The sequence below is a fragment of the Pelodiscus sinensis genome, chromosome 24, assembly GCF_049634645.1.
Source record: "Pelodiscus sinensis isolate JC-2024 chromosome 24, ASM4963464v1, whole genome shotgun sequence".
NCBI classification, from domain to species: Eukaryota; Metazoa; Chordata; order Testudines; family Trionychidae; genus Pelodiscus; species Pelodiscus sinensis.
Genome location: NC_134734.1, coordinates 8245065 through 8264353, shown reverse-complemented (window position 1 = coordinate 8264353; position 19289 = coordinate 8245065). Strand labels below are relative to the sequence as shown.

At 55.0% G+C, this 19289-nt stretch overlaps 1 protein-coding gene across 2 annotated transcripts; it reads right to left on the bottom strand.

Annotated features, from left to right (window-relative positions):
• Positions 1–158: 158 nt before the first annotated feature.
• LOC112544366 (serine protease 55-like) lies at positions 159–13526 on the bottom strand. 2 transcript variants are annotated; one of them, XM_025180426.2, is made up of 5 exons: positions 13427–13526; positions 12884–13076; positions 11703–11959; positions 10633–10772; positions 163–667 (listed from the first exon to the last, which is right to left on the bottom strand). In XM_025180426.2, the coding sequence occupies exons 1-5, from the start codon at positions 13485–13487 to the stop codon at positions 344–346; spliced, it is 975 nt and encodes a 324-aa protein (XP_025036211.2). In that variant the 5' UTR covers positions 13488–13526; the 3' UTR covers positions 163–343. The 2 variants fall into 2 exon arrangements, with proteins under 2 accessions (XP_075763912.1, XP_025036211.2); XM_075907797.1 differs by lacking the exon at positions 13427–13526 and having other exon boundaries at positions 159–667; positions 12979–13175.
• Between the last annotated feature and the right edge of the window lie 5763 nt (positions 13527–19289).

Below are 19289 nucleotides of genomic sequence, written 5' to 3'. Positions count from 1 at the left end.
GGGACCCATCTCTCTTCCCCAGCTATTTCGGAGATGTGGGACGAATTCTCCACATTCTTAGGGGCCCCCTAAAGGTACGTGTCCTTTACCCACCATCCTGGAGGCTTGGGTCCCACCCCATGTTCCCAGATAACAGTCACTCTCCATTTCACAATGTAATATTTAATGATCCTTCACCCTCCTTCCCCTCCCTCCCGAAGCACCAGCCAATCGGAGCTGTCAACGTTGCCATCTCTTCCCAGAATCCTTTGTGGTGGCTGCAGCAGTGGCATTTTACCTCTTCCCGGAGTCCCTTACAGCAGTGTTCAAGTCCTCCCTCTTCCTAGCATGCCTTGCGTCTTGCTCAGCCCAGCCACCTCCCCAGAGCCAGGGCTACAGCAAGGCCAAGGGGCTGCTCCGGGCATGGGCGGTGCCCCCCACCTCCGGTGACCTCTGACTCAATATTCTGGGCAACAGAGCCCTGCAGAGTGGGTTTGGCTTTTGGGGGCCTTAGTGGTCTCCCCGCAGCAGCAGTGGTTTTGTCCATCCAGGAGCGATAGTTGGCCACTCGGGTGTAAACACCTGGGCGCTGGCGACTCCCACAGCCCCGGCCCCAGCTCACGATGCCTACTTGATACCAGCGGGAGCCCTGGGGAGCCTGGCACTGCAGAGGCCCCCCACTGTCACCCTGAAACAGAAGAGAGGAGAAGAGAATGAGATAAAGTGTCAATGATCAAAGGAGAAAACCAAGAAACTGAGAAGATGGATGAATGAAAAATGGAGAAAAAAAATAAACAAGGAAAGGAATCCAAAAAAGCGAGAAAAACTGCCCATGAGGAGCAAACGAACAAGAGAAAAAATGAACAAGAAAACGGGGAAACAAACCAATAAGGCAATTATCAAAGGAGAAAAGCAATGATAGCGAAGACCAGACAATTACACTAATGAGAAGAAAATGAGAAAGGGTATGTCTACACTACAAAGTTAATTCGAACTAACAGCCGTTAGTTAGAATTAACTTTCATAGGGTCTACATATGCAAACCGCTAGTTCGAACTTAAATCGAACTAATGGAGCGCTTAATTCGAACTAGATAAACCTCATTCTATGAGGACTAACGCCTAGTTCGAATTAAGTAGTTCGAATTAAGGGCTGTGTAGCCACTTAATTCGAACTAATTGGTGGCTAGCCCTTCCCAGGTTGCCCTGGTGGCCACTCTGGGCCAAACCAGGGAAACTTTTCTGCCCCCCTCCCAGACCCGGAGCCCTTAAAGGGGCACGGTCTGGCTATAGTGCTCATGCCAGTTGCAAGCCTGCCAGCACCCAGCCAGCAGACCCTGCACGAGCCAGCTACCTGCTGCCACCCAGTCATCCGCTTCTTCCCAGGACCAGGCTGGTGGCTCCCTGGAGCCTGCCTGGGGCCGCAAGAGGCGGGTGCCCACCTGGTCTAGTGCGGAGAGCATGGACCTCATCGAGGTTTGGGGGGAGGCCTCCAACTTCCACGACCTTCGCACTAGGAACAAGAAAGCGGCCATCTAGGGCAGGATAGCTGCCAGCCTGGCCACCCCAGGAGCAGGTTTGCATGAAAATCAAGTTGGTCCAGTGAGACCCCCGACCCTGAGCCCTGAGCTTAGAACATAAGAACATAAGAATGGCCATACTGGGTCAGACCAAAGGGCCATCTAGCCCAGTAGCCTGTCTGCCCACAGTGGCCAACACCAAGTACCCCGGAGGGGATGGACTGAAGACAATGACCAAGTAATTTGTCTCATGCCATCCATCTCCAGCCTTCCACAAACAGAGGCCAGGGACACCGTTCCTACCCCCTGGCTAATAGCACTCCATGGACCCAACCTCCATGAATTTATCTAACTTCTCTTTAAACTCTGTTATAGTTCTAGCCTTCACAGCCTCATGTGGCAAGGAGTTCCACAGGTTGAATATGTGCTGTGTGAAGAAGAACTTTCGCTTATTAGTTTTAAACCTGCTGTCCATTCATTTCATTTGGTGTCCTCTAGTCCTTATATTATGGGAACTAATGAAGAACTTTTCTTCGTTCACCTTGTCCACACCACTCATGATTTTATAGACCTCTATCATATCCCCCCTCAGTCTTCTCTTTTCTAAGCTGAAAAGTCCCAGTGTCTGTAGCCTCTCTTCATATGGGACCTGTTCCAAACCCCTAATCATTTTAGTTGCCCTTTTCTGGACCCTTTCCAAGGCCAAAATATCTTTTTTGAGGTGAGGAGGCCACATCTGTACACACTACTGAAGATATGGCGTACCATATTTTTATACTTCCCTTCCTCCTTCTTTCCCTGGCTTCCCCCTTCCAGCTCCCTCCTCCCAGGTTTCCACCTCCCCTCTCCCACACTCTCTCTTCCCCTCTCCCACCTCCTTTTCCCAGTCTCCTCAGAGGTTAATTCCCCCCCCCCCCACCCCAGTTTTGTTAAATAAAGAGCGTTTCTATTTTTGAAGACACGTGTCCTTTATTTTTTACATCAGGAAGGGTGGCTAGAGAGGGGTAAGTGGAAGAAGGTAAGGGAGGAATAGGGCACGAGCCCCCAATGGGGAGGACTGGGGTGGCTCTGCGGGCTCCTCGGAGTAAAAGCTCTCCTGCAGGGCCTCCTGGATCTGGACAATCCCCCGATTGACCCCCCCAGATGGCAGCCTGCGGCAAGTGCAGCCGGGCTGATGGCCGAGTGCTGTGATGTGCCGAGTGCGGGCACTCAGGGCACTCCAAGACAGGACTGCTTTGCTGTCCCTCATCGAGGTAGACAAGCAAGCGGGGAACTCTGAGAACTGTCTGTCTGGGGTGGGGGTCGGGTCCCTTTAAGCACAGCCCTCGGCTAGCCTGAGGCAGCAGCTCCACACTCCAAGTCCTAACCTGATGCTCTGCCGGCACTGCTTCCGGCCAGCCTTAACTTCGGTTCAGGGTCCACTCAATTAGCTTTTAGGTCTAGATGCACTAATTCGAATTAGCTTCGTTCAAATTAACTAATTTGCATTAAGTTAGTTCGAATTAGTGCTGTAGTGTAAACATACCCAAAGTGAGTGAAAATGAGAGAACATTGTGAAGGAGGCCATGAGGGAAGGAAGCAAGGCAAGAAAGACACAAAGTAGGGTGTGAGGGAAGAAAGCAAAAGAGCAAAGATGCAAAGGAGGCTGCGAGGGAAGGCCGTGAAGGAGGATAGACATGTAGGAATCCATGAGAGAAGGCTGGGAAGGAGGAAAGACATGTAGGCAGGGGCGGCCCTTCCATATAAGCGAACTAGGCGGTCGCCTAGGGCACCAAGTTAAATGGGGCGCCAAATGGTGGCGCAATATCATTGAAGGGTTTGGAGGTGGGGGAGCCGATTGCATGGTTCGCCTAGGGCACCAGTTGCTGGCAGCTAGTCTAGGGCTGCTCCTGCGTATAAGAACCAATGAGGGAAGGCTGTGAAGGAGGAAAGACGTGAAGGAATCCATGAGGGGAGGCTGTGAAGGAGGAAAGACGTGAAGGAATCCATGAGGGGAGGCTGGGAAGGAGGAAAGACGTGAAGGAATCCATGAGGGGAGGCTGGGAAGGAGGAAAGACGTGAAGGAATCCATGAGGGGAGGCTGTGAAGGAGGAAAGACGTGAAGGATGTTGCGAGGGCAGGACGTGAGAAGGAGAAATGCATAAGAGGCAGGGGCACCATTTCAGATGGGGGGGATGACTGAGGACAGAGGCTTTAGCAGTGTTACTGAGCATGCTCAGTATAAGCCAAACAGCAAATTGAGGGGGACTGATCCCATCTGCCATCCCACACTCACATGACCTCTATCTAGGGGCTACTAAGGCAATGGAATATTCTAATTTTTTTGGCAGACAACTTAGCAGTTAGCTGGCAGGAACACTGTATGTAATTCCTATATAAAATAAAGAACATTAAATAAATATTAGACCCACTCAGCTCTAACACTAATATAGTCTGACATCTTGTGGCAAGTCACTTAAGGGACACTAGTTAGCCTTAAAATGTTAATGTATAATCTTACTTTGTTACTAATTCTGTGGCGAGGGAAAGACCCCCATCAGGACTCCAGGCTTTACCTCAGCTCTGGAAGGGGAGTGGGGTCTAGTGGGTAATAGCAGGGGGAAGATACATTTCTGCTCTACAATAAGAACATCAGAATGGCCACCCTGGCTCAGACCAAAGGTCCTTCTAGCCCTGTATCCTGTCTTCCAACAGTGGCAAAGGCCAGGTGTTTCAGAAGGTATAAACAGAAGAGGCAATCCTCATGATCCATCCCATTCCCAGCTTCTGGCAAACAGAGGCTAAGGATACTATTCCTGCCTATCCTGGCTAGTAGCCATTGATGAACCTAACCTCTTTGAACTTATTTTATTTTATTGGAACCCTGTTATGGTTTGAGCCTTTCCACCATCTCCTGGCAAAGAGTTCCACAAACTGACTGGAGAAACACACAGAAGGTTGTGAGGAAAGGACGCAAAGGAGCAAATACATGAAGGAGCCTGAAAAACAAGAAGGTGGCCATGAGGGAAGGCTGAGAAGGAGGACAGATGTGAAGGAGGCCACCAGAGAAGGCCACAAAGAAGGAAAGAAACAAAGGGGGCCATGAGAGAAGAAAGTGAAGGAGTAACAACATGAAAGAGGCTATGAGGGAAGGAAGCAAAGGAAGAAAGACATGAGGGAAGGAAATGAAGGAACAAAGACATGAAGGAGGCTATGAGGGAAGGATGTGAAGGAGGAAATATGCAAAGCAGGCCACAAGTGAAGGGTATGAAGCAGGCTGGTCCTGCTTTGGGCAGGGGGCTGGACTTGATGACCTCTATGATTCTATGATTCTGAGAGGAAAGGCTGTAAAGTAGGAAAGACAGAAAGGAGGCCAAGAGGGAAGACCATGAAAAAGAAAAGACATGAAGAAGGCCGAAAGTGAATGGTGGAAATACGTGAGGAAGGACGTGACAGAAGGCTGCAAAGCAGGAAACATGCGAAGCAGGCCATGAGGAAAGAAGGATGTGAGGGGGAGAAATGCATCGGAGGCCAGGAGGGAATGCCACAAAGGAGGAAAGACTCAAAGAAGGCCAGAAGGGAAGGCTGCAAAGAATGAGACATGAAGGAGGCCATAAAGGAAGGACATGAGGAGGAGAAAAGCATAGGAGGGCATGATAAAAGGCGATGAAGGAGGAAAGACTTTAAGGAAGCTAGTACAGAAGGCTGTAAAAAAGATGCAAAGGAGGCTGCAAGGGAAGAACATGAGGAGGAGAAACTCATAAGATGCCTTGAGCAAAGGAAGTGAAGGAGGAAAGACATGAAGGAGGTTGCAAGGGAAGGCTGAGAAGGAGGAAAGATATGAAGGACTCCTGAAGAGAAGCTCATGAGAAGGAGAAACAAGTAAGAGGCCATGTGGGAAGTCTGTGAAGCAGGAAAGACACAAAGAAGGCCAGGACAATGACGAGAAGCTTCCAGATCACAGGCCCTGGTTCTCATGGGGGACTTCAATCACCCTGACATCCACTGGGACACCAATACAAGAGTGCACAGACAATCCAGGACATTTTTGGAGAATGCTGGGGACAACTTCCCAGTACAAGTGCTGAAGGAACCAACCAGGGGCCATCGTCAGCTCAACCTGCTGCTCATAGCCACGGAGGAATTGGTAGGGGAAGTAGGTGTGGGTGGAAACCTGGGCAGCAGTGATCATGAGATGGTTGAGTTCAGGATCCTGACAAAAGGAAGAAAGGAGAGCAGTAAAATACAAAACTGGGACTGCAGAAAAGCAGATGTTGACTCCCTCAGGGAACTGCTGGGCAGGATCCCCTGGGATGCTAACATGAAGGAAAAAGGAACCCAGGAGAGCTGGCAGTATTTTTAAAAAGCCTTATTGAAGGCACAGGAACAAACCATCCCAATGTGCAGTAAGAAAAGCAAATATGGCAGGCAACCAGCTTGGCTTACCAGGGAAAGAAGAGAAAGGCATAGGCCTTGAGGGAGGAAAGCAAAGGAGGAAAGACATGAAGGAAGCCTCGAGTGAAGGCCATGAAGGAGGAAAGATGAAAAGAGGCCACAAAAGAAGGACATGAGAGAGAGGAATGAATGGGGGGCTGTGTGGGAAGTCTGTGATGCAGGAAAGACACAAAGATGGCCACGAGGGAAGACCTTAATGGTGGAAAGACGTGAGGAAGGGCCAGGAGGGAAGGATGCGAGGAGGAGAAACACATAGGATGCCATGAGGGAGGGAAGTGAAGGAGGAAAGACATGAAGGAGGCCATGAGGGAAGTCTGCAAATGGATAAACCTGAAGGAGGCCGCAAGGCAGGCCACGAAGGAAGAAAGATGAGACAGAGGCTGCAATGGAACAACAAGAAGGGAAAATGCATTATAGGAGGCCATGAGGGAAGAAAATGAAAGAGGAAAGATGTGTAGAAGGCCATGAGGGAAAGCTGCAAAGGAGGAAAGACACAAAGGAAGCTGTGAGGGAAGGCTTCAAAAGATGAAAGAAGTGAAGGAGGCTGCGAGGGAAGGTTGCAAAGAAGGAAAGACACTCTAAGGAGGTCATGAGATAAGGCTGCGAAGGAGGAACAATGCTAAGGAGACTGTGAGGTAAGGATGTGAGGAGGTGAAATGAATAGACCTCAGGGGAAGAAAGAGTAGGAGAAAATATGTGAAGGAGGCTGTGAAGAAAGATTGCGAAGGAGGGAAGATACAAAGGAGGCTGCAGGGAAAGGCTGCAGAGGAAAAACATAGAGGTGGCCAGGAAGGAAAACCATGAAGGAGGAAAGATGCAGGAGAAGGTGCAAGAAGAAATGCAAAGAGGCCCTGAGAGGGAGGATGGATGTGAAGGAGACCAGGAAGGAAGGATGAAAAAGAAGAAATACAGTAAGGAGATCAAGAGGGAAGACCACAAAGAAGGAAGGATACAAAGGAGATGTGGTGTAGTGTAAGTTCCTTGCTGGTTGCTATGCTTGGCTGTGGGCTGTGGGCTGTGGGTGACCCCCACTGGCAGCTGTCTGTAAGCACGGCTCAGCAGAGGCTGCCTTACTGCCCCAGGGCAGTGGCTAAAACCAGTTATACAAGTTAAGGGAAGAGGATGAACAAAGGATCTGGGGGGTTGGGGAAAGAGTCTGTCTTGGGCTGGAATCATGGAAGAACCAGTCTAAGGAGAGGGCTGGAATCCACGGGCCTAGGAACCCCATCTCAAGGGGTCTGAGGTATCCTGGCCCAGACTCCTGTAAACACACCACATCTATGCTGTGCTGTATCCTGGAGAAGCAATAAAACCCCTCTATTCTACTGGCTGGCGGAGTCTGTTCTTGCTGCTATGAGGGTGCAGGAATGGGGGAACCCCGACTGCGTCATCACAGGAGGCCACAGAGGAAGGATGCGAGGAGGAGAAACACATAGGATCCCATGAGGGAAGGAAGTGAAGAAGGAAATACATGAAGGACGCCGTGACGGAAGGCCACAAAGGAGGAAAGACCATAGGATGCTTAAAAAATTAATTGTCCTGTAGCATATCAGAGACTAATATATATATACTAGCCAATTAGCCTGTCATAAGACAGGATTTTCAGGCCTCTCATCCATGTCAGTCTTCTCTCCTGAGCATCCAGTCTCTCGCTCTGTCTCTCTCTCTCTTCTCCTCCTACTGCCTCCCCCCCCTCTCTCTCAGCTGTCTTCTGCCTCCTGCCTCTCTGTCTGTCTCTCTTTTTCTCTTTTCCTCCCTCTCCTGCCTCTCACTCGGGGGATCGTGGAGCCCAAATGGCCGTTTGGGCTCTGCACTCCCAGTGCTGCATGTAGCAGCCTGGCTGAGCAGCACAGAAGTCAGTCGAGTGCCACAGTGGGAGGCGAAGGAGAGTGGGGCAGTGATGTTCACGGCCAGGGGGCGGGGCCTGGAGCCGCTGTCACGCCGCATGTCACCGTCCCGCCCCTCTTCCCCTCCCGCCGTGGCACTTGGCTGACTTCTGCGCCACTCAGCCAGGCTGACGGGGGGAGCAAGCGGCTGTTTGGGCCCCGCACTCCCCATGCAGCATGGGCTGCCCAGAGGGAACAGCCAGCATTTCTGCGTTACAGACTCACAGACATTGGGCTACTATATATATGATTTATACTTTATATATATATATATATAGAGAGAGAGAGAGAGAGAGAGAGAATCAGGAAAGTAACTTGAGGTTTCATGGGCACAATCTACTTCTTCAGATAAGTGGAGCAAAAGGTAGAGAACCCCCAAATTTAAAGAAGAAAAGAAGGGAGAGGGGGAGGGAAAAAAACAGTCAATTATAGTGCCCATGTTAAATGAGGCTAATAGAGCGGGCTGTAAGTGTCCCATACTTAGCTTTTGATGTAATTTGGGGGTTGAATATAACAGCCCATCCAGTTCATGTCATTGTTCAATCCCTGGGAGATTGTGTCAAATTTGCATAGGAAGGCCAGTTCCTCAGTCATGTGGGCTGTGAGGGAAGGCCTCAAAGAAGGAAAGATATGAATGAGCCTCCGAGGGAATGATGCAAGGAAGAAAAATGCAATGGATGCCACAAGGGAAGGCTGCCAAGGGGGAAAGACAGGAAGGAGACCAGGAGGGAAGGCTGTGAAGGAGGAGAGCAACAAAGGAGGTTGCGAGGGTGTGACGGTGCGTCAGGGTTCCCCCCAATCCTGCACCCCTGTAGCAGCCAGAACAGACTCCGCCAGCCAGTAGAATAGAGAGGGTTTATTGCTTCTCCAGGGTACAACAGAGCATAAACGTGATGGCTACAGAAGTCAGGGACAGGAATGCCTCAGACCCCTTGGGATGGGGTGCTTAGGCCCCTACATTCCCAACCCTCTGCTTAGTCTGTCCCCTTCATGGATTCCCTCAGATGAAACTGACCCTTCCCCCGAACACTCACTTCCTTTGTTCAGTCCCTGCCCTCCACAGACAGGACAGGTTGGGTCTTTGTCTATGTCAGTGGTCCCCAACACAGTGCCTGTGGGCACCATGGCGCCTGTGGGGGCATTTGTTTGCGCCCTCCAAGTGCTCGGGGCTGCCCCCGCCCTGGGTGCGTGGCGCATGCATGGTGCCGGAGCCGGCCCCGGGCACATGGCGCATGGGGGGCGCCGGCCCCGGGAGCGCGGCGAATTGGGCGCTTTGTTCCCCAGGCGCACGGCGAATTTGCTTCCCCGCCCCCGGGCACGCAGCTATAGGGGGGGTGCCGGCTTTGGGCGTGTGGCTCTAGAGGACGCTGGCCCCAGGCTTGCAGCGAATGGGCGCCCCCCCCTGCCCGTGGCCACGCGGCGCATAGGGTTGCTGGCCCCAGGCATGTGGCTCATGGGGGTGTGGCGTTTGCGCAGCCCCGCCCCCGGGTGCGTGAGTGTCCCCGCCCTATGGTGCCCGGCAGGCGAATGGCCACGCCCCCGGCGCCCAGGAGCTTCAAATGGTTGGGGACCACTGGTCTACGTGATCTCAGGCAGCTCCCCCTGCTGGGCAGTGCTTACAGACACAGGCCAGTAGGGGTCACCCACAGCCCAAATACAGCAACCAGTGAATGCCTGCCCAAACAGAGCGCCCACTACATCACAGAAGGAAGGCTGAGGGGAGCAGAAAAGCATAGGAGACCTTGAGGGGGGGAAGCAAAGTAGAAAATATGTGAAGATGACCACAAGGGAAGACTGTGAAAAAGGAAATATGTTAAGGAGGTGTGAGAGAAGGAAGCAAAGGAGGAATGACATGAAGGAGGCCGTGACAGAAAGTGACTAACGAGGAAAGAAGCAAAGGGGGGCTGAGTGGGAAGAAAGTGAGGGAGAGAAATGCATAGGAGGACATGAGGGAAGGCCAGGAAGGAGGAAAGACATGAAGCAGGGCAGGGGGAAGGCCCTGAAGAAAGAAAGATGTGAAGGAGACTGTGAGGGAAGGATGCAAGGAGGAGAAATGCATAGCAGACCATGACGGCAGGAAGTGAAGGTGGAAAGATATGATGATGGAGGCTGCAAGGGAAGGCCAAGAAAGAGGAAAAATGTAAAAAAGGTTGTGAAGGAAGAACATGGAGTAAAGATGCGTGGCTGGCCATAAGGGAAGGATGTGGAAGAGGAAAGTAGGAGGCCACGAAGAAAGGAAGTGAAGGAAGAAATACATGAAGGAGGCCATAAGGGAAGGTGGCATTGGAGGCCATGAGGAAAGGATGCGAAGGAGGAAGGGGGCATTGGAGATTGTGAGGGAAGGATGTGAAGGAGGCCATGAACCAGCAATACTGGGAGAAAGGAGCCAGATGCAGGAAAGAAAGACAAGAGGAGAACCAAAGAGCAATCCGGGGGTGAGAGGACAGGGACAAAAAGGAAGGTAGCCGAGGGGTAGAGGGGTATGACCTGTCCAGAGTGTGTGGGTGGGGGAGGTTTGGGGATTTATGGGGATCTGCATATGGGGGCCCTGGTCCTCCCTGGGGTGGTTGGGGCAGTTGTCGAGCCCTTAGAGGGGAGAGGTTTGGGCAAAGGGAGGGCTTTTGGTTTATGGGGCCTTGGTTGGAGGAGGGGCTGCGGGAAATGGGGTACCAAGTCAGAGGAGTGAGTGGAGATTCTGGGGGCCAGGGTGAAGGGCTGAGGGTCCCAAAGGGCAGGGAAGGGCTGGGAGCACCAGGGTGGGTAGGGAAGGGCCAGGGGGTCCCGGAGGGCAGGAGAGGAGCTTGGGTGCCCCACCTGGCAGGCATCCCGGCCGCCCTCCTCGTGTCCGGCACAGATCATGTTCTGGGTCAGAGCTCCCATCCACCACATGCAGCGCAGCCAGTCCACGACCTGCACCCCGACCTCCAGCAGCGCCCTCGACACCCGCTCCTGCCCTGCGAGAGATGTGGCTGCAGCCCCGGCCACACGCCCCCGGCCCGGCGTCCTCTGCCGTCCCCACCAGCACCCACCCCAATCTGCCCCCAGCCAGCCCTGCCCCTTGTGGGACCCTCCCCCTGCCATCCCTGCTAGGACCTGCTCCCAGCCAGCCCTGCTCAGTGGGACCCTCCCCTCACCGCTCCTGCAGGATCCACCCCTAACTTGACCCAGCCAACCCTGCCGCCTTGTGGGACTCTCCCCCTACCAGGACCCAGCCCCAGCCAGCCCTGCCCCCTCCTCCTGTCATCCACTTGGCTGAACCTATGCCTGATACCTCCCGGGCATGGCTCCCCTGAAGCCACAGTACCCCCACTGCTCTCCTGGTTGACCCTGCCCTGTCACACTCCATGCGGGGGACCCCTGAACTCTTGTTTGGACAAGCTCCAGACCAACCTTCCAGCCAGACCTGCCCCTGACACCCACCCAGGGGTGTAGCGAGGGTGTTATGCATGTGGGAGCAAAGGCAAAATTTGTGCCTGCTGCCGCACAGCGGGGCCCTCAACCTGGCACACAGCTGAGCCCAGTCCTGGGGGGCTTGTACCACGTCTTCCCTCGCCCCCTCCAGTTTGAGGCCTGGCCCCTGCACACAGTAACCTGCCGGTGGAGATGGAGGAGAGCCAGGCCGAGGGCAGAGAGGTGGGAAAGTGGCTCCAACTGACAGTGGCGGGTGGAGGAGGAGCTGGCCAGCCGAGGGATGACAGGGGGAGTGGAAGAGGACTAAATTGGCGCCCCTCCCAGCATGGTGCCCAGGGGCAACTCCCTGCTGGTTCCCCCTCACTAAGCCACTGCACCCAGCTACCCCAGCCAGACACCACCCGGCTGCACCCCAGACCAGACCAGACCCACCCTGGCTAGACAAGCTGCCCAGCCTTGGGGCCCTCGCTCACCGTACTTCGTGGTGCCCCACCCGGCCACGTAGCAGCTGCCCCACTGGCTGTCATCCTCATCGTCTGGCTCCCCAGGCAGGCACACGAAACCCAGCTCCCGGCCAGGGCGCAGGGGCCGGCTCAGCAGCAACAGGGCCAGGTCTGAGTCGTAGGTTTTGCGGCTGTAGCTGGGGTGGCGCAGGATCTGCCGAACCCGCCGGGTGACACCGCCCATGCCCAGGGTCACAGTGCCAGCTGCCACCAGCACGTCCTGTGGCCTGGCATGGATAAAATCACAGAGCCCCTCACTCCCAACCCGCAGTTAACCCAACCTTGCCCTGCGCTCCCCCAGCTCTGCCAGTGCCCCTCACTCCTAACCTGCAGCCCCTTGACAAGCCATCCCTGGACTCCCCCAGCCCTGCCGGTGCCCCTCACTCCCGACCTGCAGCCCCTGCAAGCCCAGCCCTGGGCTCCCCCAGCCCTGCCGGTGCCCCTCACTCCCGACCTGCAGCCCCTGCCAGCCTTGCCCTGCGCTCCCCAAGCCCTGCTGGTGCCCCTCACTCCCAAGACATAGCCCCTGCCAGCCCCCAGCCCTGCCAGTGTGACAAAATGGGGATTGTATTTGCTCTGTTCTCTTTGTTATATTTCATGTGATTTCTACTGTGCTGTAGCAACCCCATGTGTATGCCTCAGTTTCCCTGGGTACTGACCACTAGATGGGGATGGGAATTTCGGTGACACCCTTCCCCACGTACACCAATGACTGATGCTTTCTGCAACCTGAGCCTGAGACAGGCTGTGTAGCCAGGTGACACCCTTCCCCTGCCTCTAAACTGGACAAAAGCTAGAGGCAGGGCAGGCTGCAGGGCTGACACAGGCTGCTGAGGGTGTGAGTGAGTCTCACTGGCTTGGGGTGCTAGGAGGGGAATGGGGGCCCTTGGCTCTGAGCCCCTCTCCCCAGATGGATGGTGCTGGCTGCTTCTGGTTCCTGTGCTGACAAGTCCGTTCTATGCTGTGTCCCTGTCGCCTGATAAACCTTCTCTTCTACCTGCCAGCTGAAAGTCATGTCTGGCTGCAGATGGGGGTGCAGGGCCTGGTGATTTCCTGCACGATGGGGACAGCCAGTGCCCCTCACTCTAGACCCACCATCCCTGCCAGCCCAGCCCTGCCCTCGCTCACTCCTGACCTGCAGCCCCTCTTACCGGGTGTCGTGGAAGCAGTGGGCTGCGCTCAGCACCCACCAATAGTGTATGATGCTCCCCCCACAGAAGTGCTGCCCTTGGATCTGGAGACTCACAATCCAAGGCCATTCCCCGGGGTGGCTTTTGTGACCCCCAATGATGCGGGATGCAGAGGAGGGGCCAGTGCTGTCGTATCCCGGCCGGAAGCCACAGCCTGGGTGACAAGAACCCAGATTAGAAACATTTGCTCCTCTTCTACCCACCAACCCCCATATGCCTCCCAGACCCAGGGAGAGAACCCAGGAGTCCTGGCTCCCAGCCCTTCCCATCTGCAGCTTCTATAGGTGGGCCATTTAACGCCTGTGTGAGGTCCCTCCATCACCATTCACTGGATGACATCACAGCCCCTGTGTATATCAGAGCCTGCTGTGACATCACATGCAGGGACAGCACCAGACCCGGGGTGGGGTCACCCTGGCCAATCAATGGGAGGGATGACTTGGCCCCCTTCTTTGGGGGAGCAGGGCATGACTGGGGGAGGGGCAGCTGCTCCCTGGCACGCACCTGACGCCCAGGTCCCCGTGGCCCCGAGTAGGAGGAGCTGCAGCAGCTGCCACGCTGCCATCGGCTGCCTCCAGCCACGGGAGGCCTAGGTGGGTGCAGGGGGAGGGACTGCCTGCCATGATGTCACAGTAGAGCAGGCAATGACATCACAGTGACCTTTAAAGGTGCACACACACGCAGCCCCGCTCTCCATCTCCAGATGTACCTTTGTCCCGACATGTGACTCCCCTCGTCCCTGCACTCTCCTCCTGGTCTCTCGCAGTGCAAAGGGTGCCAGTCCCTCATACTTCCCCAGCCGGTCACCCTCCCACCCCCACTGGATGACCACAGCCCCCCCTTTCAGGCCTTTAAAATTGACGAGTTTCTATCGTGGGCTGTGGCTGGGCCCCTTTGAGCAGCGGAAGCCATGTTTAATCTTTGTGCATGTGTGTGTGTTTGCGGGGGAGGGGGGATTGTTCCTCTTTTCAGCTCGTTTTGGACGAAAGGGGCCTGTGATGCAGCTATGAGGGGCAATTTCCTTTGTGGCTTGCAGGAACACTGTCTGCCTGCCTGAGTTTCCCCGGCTGCGGCATGTGTGACAGGCAGTTTGTTATTGCCAAGGGTCAGCTGTGAACTCACCCTGCAGCCTGGACCTCAGAAAAGAGACAGAAGAGGGGGGTGTAACACAGTGGGTCACTGACCCATGGAGTTACACTTAGACCACTTGCAGCAAGAGAGCCGAACAAGGGAGCTCTACAGCCTAAGCTGAGACTCAGCTGGCTTTATAGCTCAATCGATAGAGTCTCCTACACAAAGCTCCAAAGGCCACATGTTCAACTCTGCCAGGCAGTGATTACAGGGGGATCCAGAGTCTGGGAACCAGGAGGCACCTCCCCCAGCCTGGTGGGAAGTGGGTCCAGGACGAGAGGGGGCAAAGGGCTGGGGAGAGGAGGAGCAGAAGGGAGGATGAAAGAGAGGGGCTTAGGGGAGCTGTTGGCAGAAGAGAGGCAGAAAGGATATGGGGACTGGGTAGTGGCTGTGGCTGTGGAAGCACACCTGCTTGGTGGGCTGAGCCAGGTCAGCTGGGCAACAACCCACCTGGCAGGTTGGTATTCTGGGAGCATCACTCCCTCTGGGGGTGGGTGCTACCAGGATGGGCCCAACAAAGAACCGGGCTCGGGGTGTGGTTCTAGGCTGGGAGAGCAAGGCCTGAGATAGGCTATTATACTGCAGGGGGGCTGTATGGAGCCAAGAGAGCTGGGGGAGGAGGGGAGAGAAGAGGGTGTTAAGTAACATTTGTACATATTGCAGTGAGGAAACCTGCTGGAAATCATGGAGTGGGGGTGGGGGGTTGTGGACTCCCAGTTTGCTCCCCGTCACAAACTCCCAGGTCATGCCCACGCTTAGCCCATACAGTCCCTGGGGGGAGCCCCCTCCAGCGTGACCGCCCTTTCCTGTGGTTCCTCTCACTTTCTCAGGGGTTGAGCCCCTCTGACTCCTGGGTCCGCCCCTCTCTGAGCTCCCAGCGCGCCTGGCTCTGCCCTGGGGCCCCGGGGCCTCCACTCGCAGGGGGCCAGTGCAGCCCTGTTCTCAGACCAGAGCGACTCTCTGCCAGCGGCACACAGGAGGGTTCATTGAGCACTGAACCCAGCACAGGAACTCTCAGGCCTGCAGGCCTGGCCCCCCTCAGCCCAGCACGTCTGAGTCTCCCCTGCAGCCAGGTGGGCTCTGCCTGCTCCCCCTGCCCAGGCCAGCAGCCCCCTTCTTCCAGCCCAGCCCCCCAAATCCCTCCCCAGCAGCCCCTCCCCTGGCCTCTGTCTTCTGCCCAGGTAACCAGGGTCACTAGGGCCCCTCTCTTCTCTGCCTCCCCTCTCCTCCATCCTTCCCCCCCCCCCCCCCCCCGGCTGGAACCAGCTGGGCAGGTCACCAGGGTCCTCTCCCTGCAGCCCATTGGCCTCCCACTGGCCAGACCCAGCTGTGCCATATGAGCTGGGTCTCCAGGTCACCAGTTACTGGGGGCTCCAGTTCTGTTCTGGTCCCTGGAACAACAAACTCCTTCCCCCTCCCATCATTAAACCAGTAACAGCTGGGGACACTGCAGGCAGCCCCTTCAATTCCCCCACAAATCCTCCACTTCATCACACTCCCCTCCCAGACTCTTCAGTTCCCTTTGCCGTGGGTTTCTGGGTGCAAAGGGTTGGTAGGAAAAACTATTTCCCAAGGAGGGTGGGGAAGCACTGGAATGGGTTCCCTAGGGAGGGGGTGGAATCTCCATCCCTAGAGGTGTTTAAGTCTCCTTGACAAAGCCCTGGCTGGGTTGATTTAGTTGGGATTGGTCCTGCCTAGGGCAGGGGGCTGGACTTGATGACTCCTGAGGTCTCTTCCAGCTCTATGGTTCTATGATTCTATGGCCAGTCGGCCACTCTCCCTCATGGCTCCTGGGCAATTTTGTGCCTCTGGGGAACATGTTGCCTCCACGTTCACCACCTTGACTTCCAGCCTTGGCCTCCCAAAGGGGGGTGCGCGTGTGCTCTGTGCTCTGTCAAAACCTCATGTGAGTCCCCTTGTTATGCCGTGAGTCTGGCTGGTTGGCATGAGGACTGTGTGTGCCTCAGTTTCCCTAGGTACTGCACTAGTGCCGAGGTAGTGGGAACAAGGGGGGTGACTCTTGCTGCCCTTTGTCACCTGCATCCCAAGATGCTGCTGCTAGGGAAGCCAGGCAAAGACCAGGAGAAGGCAGCAGTAGGCGTGTGGCAGGCCAGGCAGCAGGGGCCAGTCAGTCTCATGTGTGGGACTCAGAGAGGGGACTGCAGAACACCAGGCTCTGCATCCCACACGGGAGGGACTTTGCTGCAATGACATGTCAGGGGCCAGACTTTCACAGGAATGTAAAGCCCCTAAACAACGCAGCATGGCCCCTCAGGAATTTCCAGAGCTCCTTGGCCCTGTGACTGGAAACCACCGGCTTCCTTTCCTTGCTGCTGCTCTTGGTATGAAATGCAGCCCGGGATTGGGCAAACTCATTCCCCGCCCCCACGTGCAGCACAACACCAGCCTCGGTCCCCCTGTACCTGTCTGCAAGCTACCCCAGAACTGCACCCCCCTCTCTGACTCAGGAGTTGTTGGGGGTACAGGAAGGGCCAAGGGAGGGTGCGAGATAAAAAATTTGAGGACCACTGTAGTAACTATTAAATGTGCACATGTAGAGCACACAGGAGACCTTCATGGAGGGATGGGGGGGGGGGTGCTTTCCTGTTCCTCAGTTTCCCCGTCAGGGAAGGGACATAAACACACCCACCTGCTTTGGAAAGTGCTTTGAGATCTCTGGATCTCCAGATCTCCGGCTGTATCCAAGCAGGATACATCCAAACCTGTTAGCCTGAATCCAATAAACCTACAGCCACAACAATCATGTGATCGAGCCGGGCAGAGGGATTAGACCAAAGCAGAGCCAAGTACAGCGTGGAAAGGCTGCAGCTGGTCACAGCTGAGCCCAGCTCCTGGGCAGGGCAAAAAGCTCTCTCTAGGGCAGGCGAAGAAGGAAAAATGCAAATGCGCCTGTGACGTTATCTGATTGGAATGTTAGACATCCATAGCGCCCTGCCCTGACTGCGTGGGGTGACTGGGGGTGGCAGCCAGTGGCTGGGGACTTTAAGGGCACTGCATGGTTTGGGCTCTGATTGACCAATAAAGTAACAAAGAAGCTGTTCTGTGCTGGCTTGGTGACTAAATATTGGAACAACCATCAGCTTTGGGGATGGGCCGTCCCATTTCTTGCAGAGCTCCCCAAGGGCACGTCTACACTGGGGAGTCATTTCTAAATAGCAAGGTGAGTGTCCACACAACCAAGCCTGTTATGTCGAAATAATAACTCCTGCTTGTGAAAAGGAATAAGCTTATTTCGAAAGAGTTATTTTTGGAGTTATCCTTTCAAATTAACTTATTTTGAAATAACCTGGTAGTGTAGACAGAGCTTCGGTGACCTCAGTTGGCTCCCCTGGGACTAGGGATGTAAAATCCCGATTAACCCGTTAACTGGTTAAGCGTTAACATTGAACTGGTTAACCCAGTAGCAGGATCCTGGGCGGGGGACCACTCCAGCCCCACAGGGCTCCAGCTCCCAGTCCCATGAAAAGCTGCCGGCTCCCAGCCCCAGCCGCCAACAGGGCCTCCCCGCCAGCTGCGTGGGACTGGTTCCTGGCCTAGCCACCAGCCTGAGGCAGGCAGGTGGCCCTGTGGGGGGCTGCTCCTGGGGAACCAGTTACTTGTGTGTATTCCTACCCAAGACCCAGGGGCGGCCTGTCCATATAGGTGAACTAGGCGGTTGCTTAGGGTGCCAAGTTAAATGGGGCGCCAAATGGTGGCACAATATCATTGAGGGGTTTGGAGGTGGGGGCGCCGATTGCATGGGTCGCCTAGGGCACCAGTTGCTGGCAGCTACTCTAGGGCCACCCGTGCCAGGACCCCACCTTTATCACAGTGCCAAATATTGAGTTTTTGAATTGGGGCTTTCAGCGCCCTGGAAGCTCATACAGCACATAACTAAGCAATCAGTCTGTAGACATGCTGGAGATAAGGTGATAAGTGGCAGTCAGGATGGATTTGTCAAGAACAAATCTGGTCAAAGCAAAAAACCTAATAGCTTTCTGTGACAGGGTAAGGCCCTGTGGATAAGGGAGACAGTAGATGTGGTATTGTGATGAAAGTGGATTTTCTCTTCTTATTCTGTATGTGAGTGGAGGTGAGTCTGATTGCTTTGCATGAATACAGTGTGCCTCAGTTTCCCTGTGTTGCACCACTCCATGGGGGTGGGGGGGTGACTAGGTGACTCCTGGCAAAGTGAGACAAAGGCCGGGGGAGTAACGGGCCAGTCAGGGGCCAAGCACCTGGAAGCAGGTCAGTGTGGGCTGGATGGGGGTACGCGGGGAAGGCCCTGGCCCTGGGCTCCCTGTCCCTCAAGATGGACTTGATTGAATGCTCCTGTTTTCGGTGCCAACAAACTCTGTTCTACACGGCATCCCTGCCAGCAAGTAACCCCCCATTGTACACATCAGCTGAGTCACTGCTGGTTGCAGAGTTGGGGTGCAGAGCAGCCTCACTGCGGGGAACACAATGGGTGGATGGGGATGCTGACTGCTTGGAGGTCAGACCCAGGGAGGGTGAAGCTGTGGGACCTCCCTCTCCTGGTGACAGTTCAGAGAGAAGAGGCTGCCCCAGATCCCTGCCTGGCTTCCTACAGAGCAGTTCCAGTGCATTGCTACCATACCTCTGGGACAGTTGGTGTGAGCAGTGGGATCAGCTGCACCGTCCAGTGAGTGAGTGGGGAGTAGTAAATGAAGGGGGATTAGTGAAAGCCAGGTATGCTGAAGGCTCAGAGAGGTGCAGTTCCAGGAAGCAGAGGAGCCTATGGCTTAAGTCCCAAGAGAGACTGTGACCCCCCAGGACTGATTCCCCCCAGGGACCACCAAGATCACGGGCCTGTGAATCTGTGACAACTTGGGAGCAGCACAGAAATGGGGCTAGAACCGTCTCTTTGAGAAGCATGTTGTCGAGCTGTGAAAGCGAGTTCCAACTGAGGCTCCAAGACAGGCTGGGGGCAGTGAGGTCTCCCCAAGACCTTGACCAGTGGGGGAGGGGGCTTTCCACCAGGTTTCCTGTGGTGGATGTGAGATGGATGGGATTGGAGCTGAGACTGAAGGAGTCAGAGGACCAGGAGGGGCAGGGAAGGTGTGAAGAACCAGGCTGGCCCTGCAAAAAGGTCTGGTAGCTAGCTCCCTTTCTGGGTCCCAAGGGGGAGATCTGCTTAGCCAGATGGGTAGGGGGCAGACTGGCCCCCACTCGCAACCCGGCATGGACACCTGCACGACAAGGACTCTCAATTGAT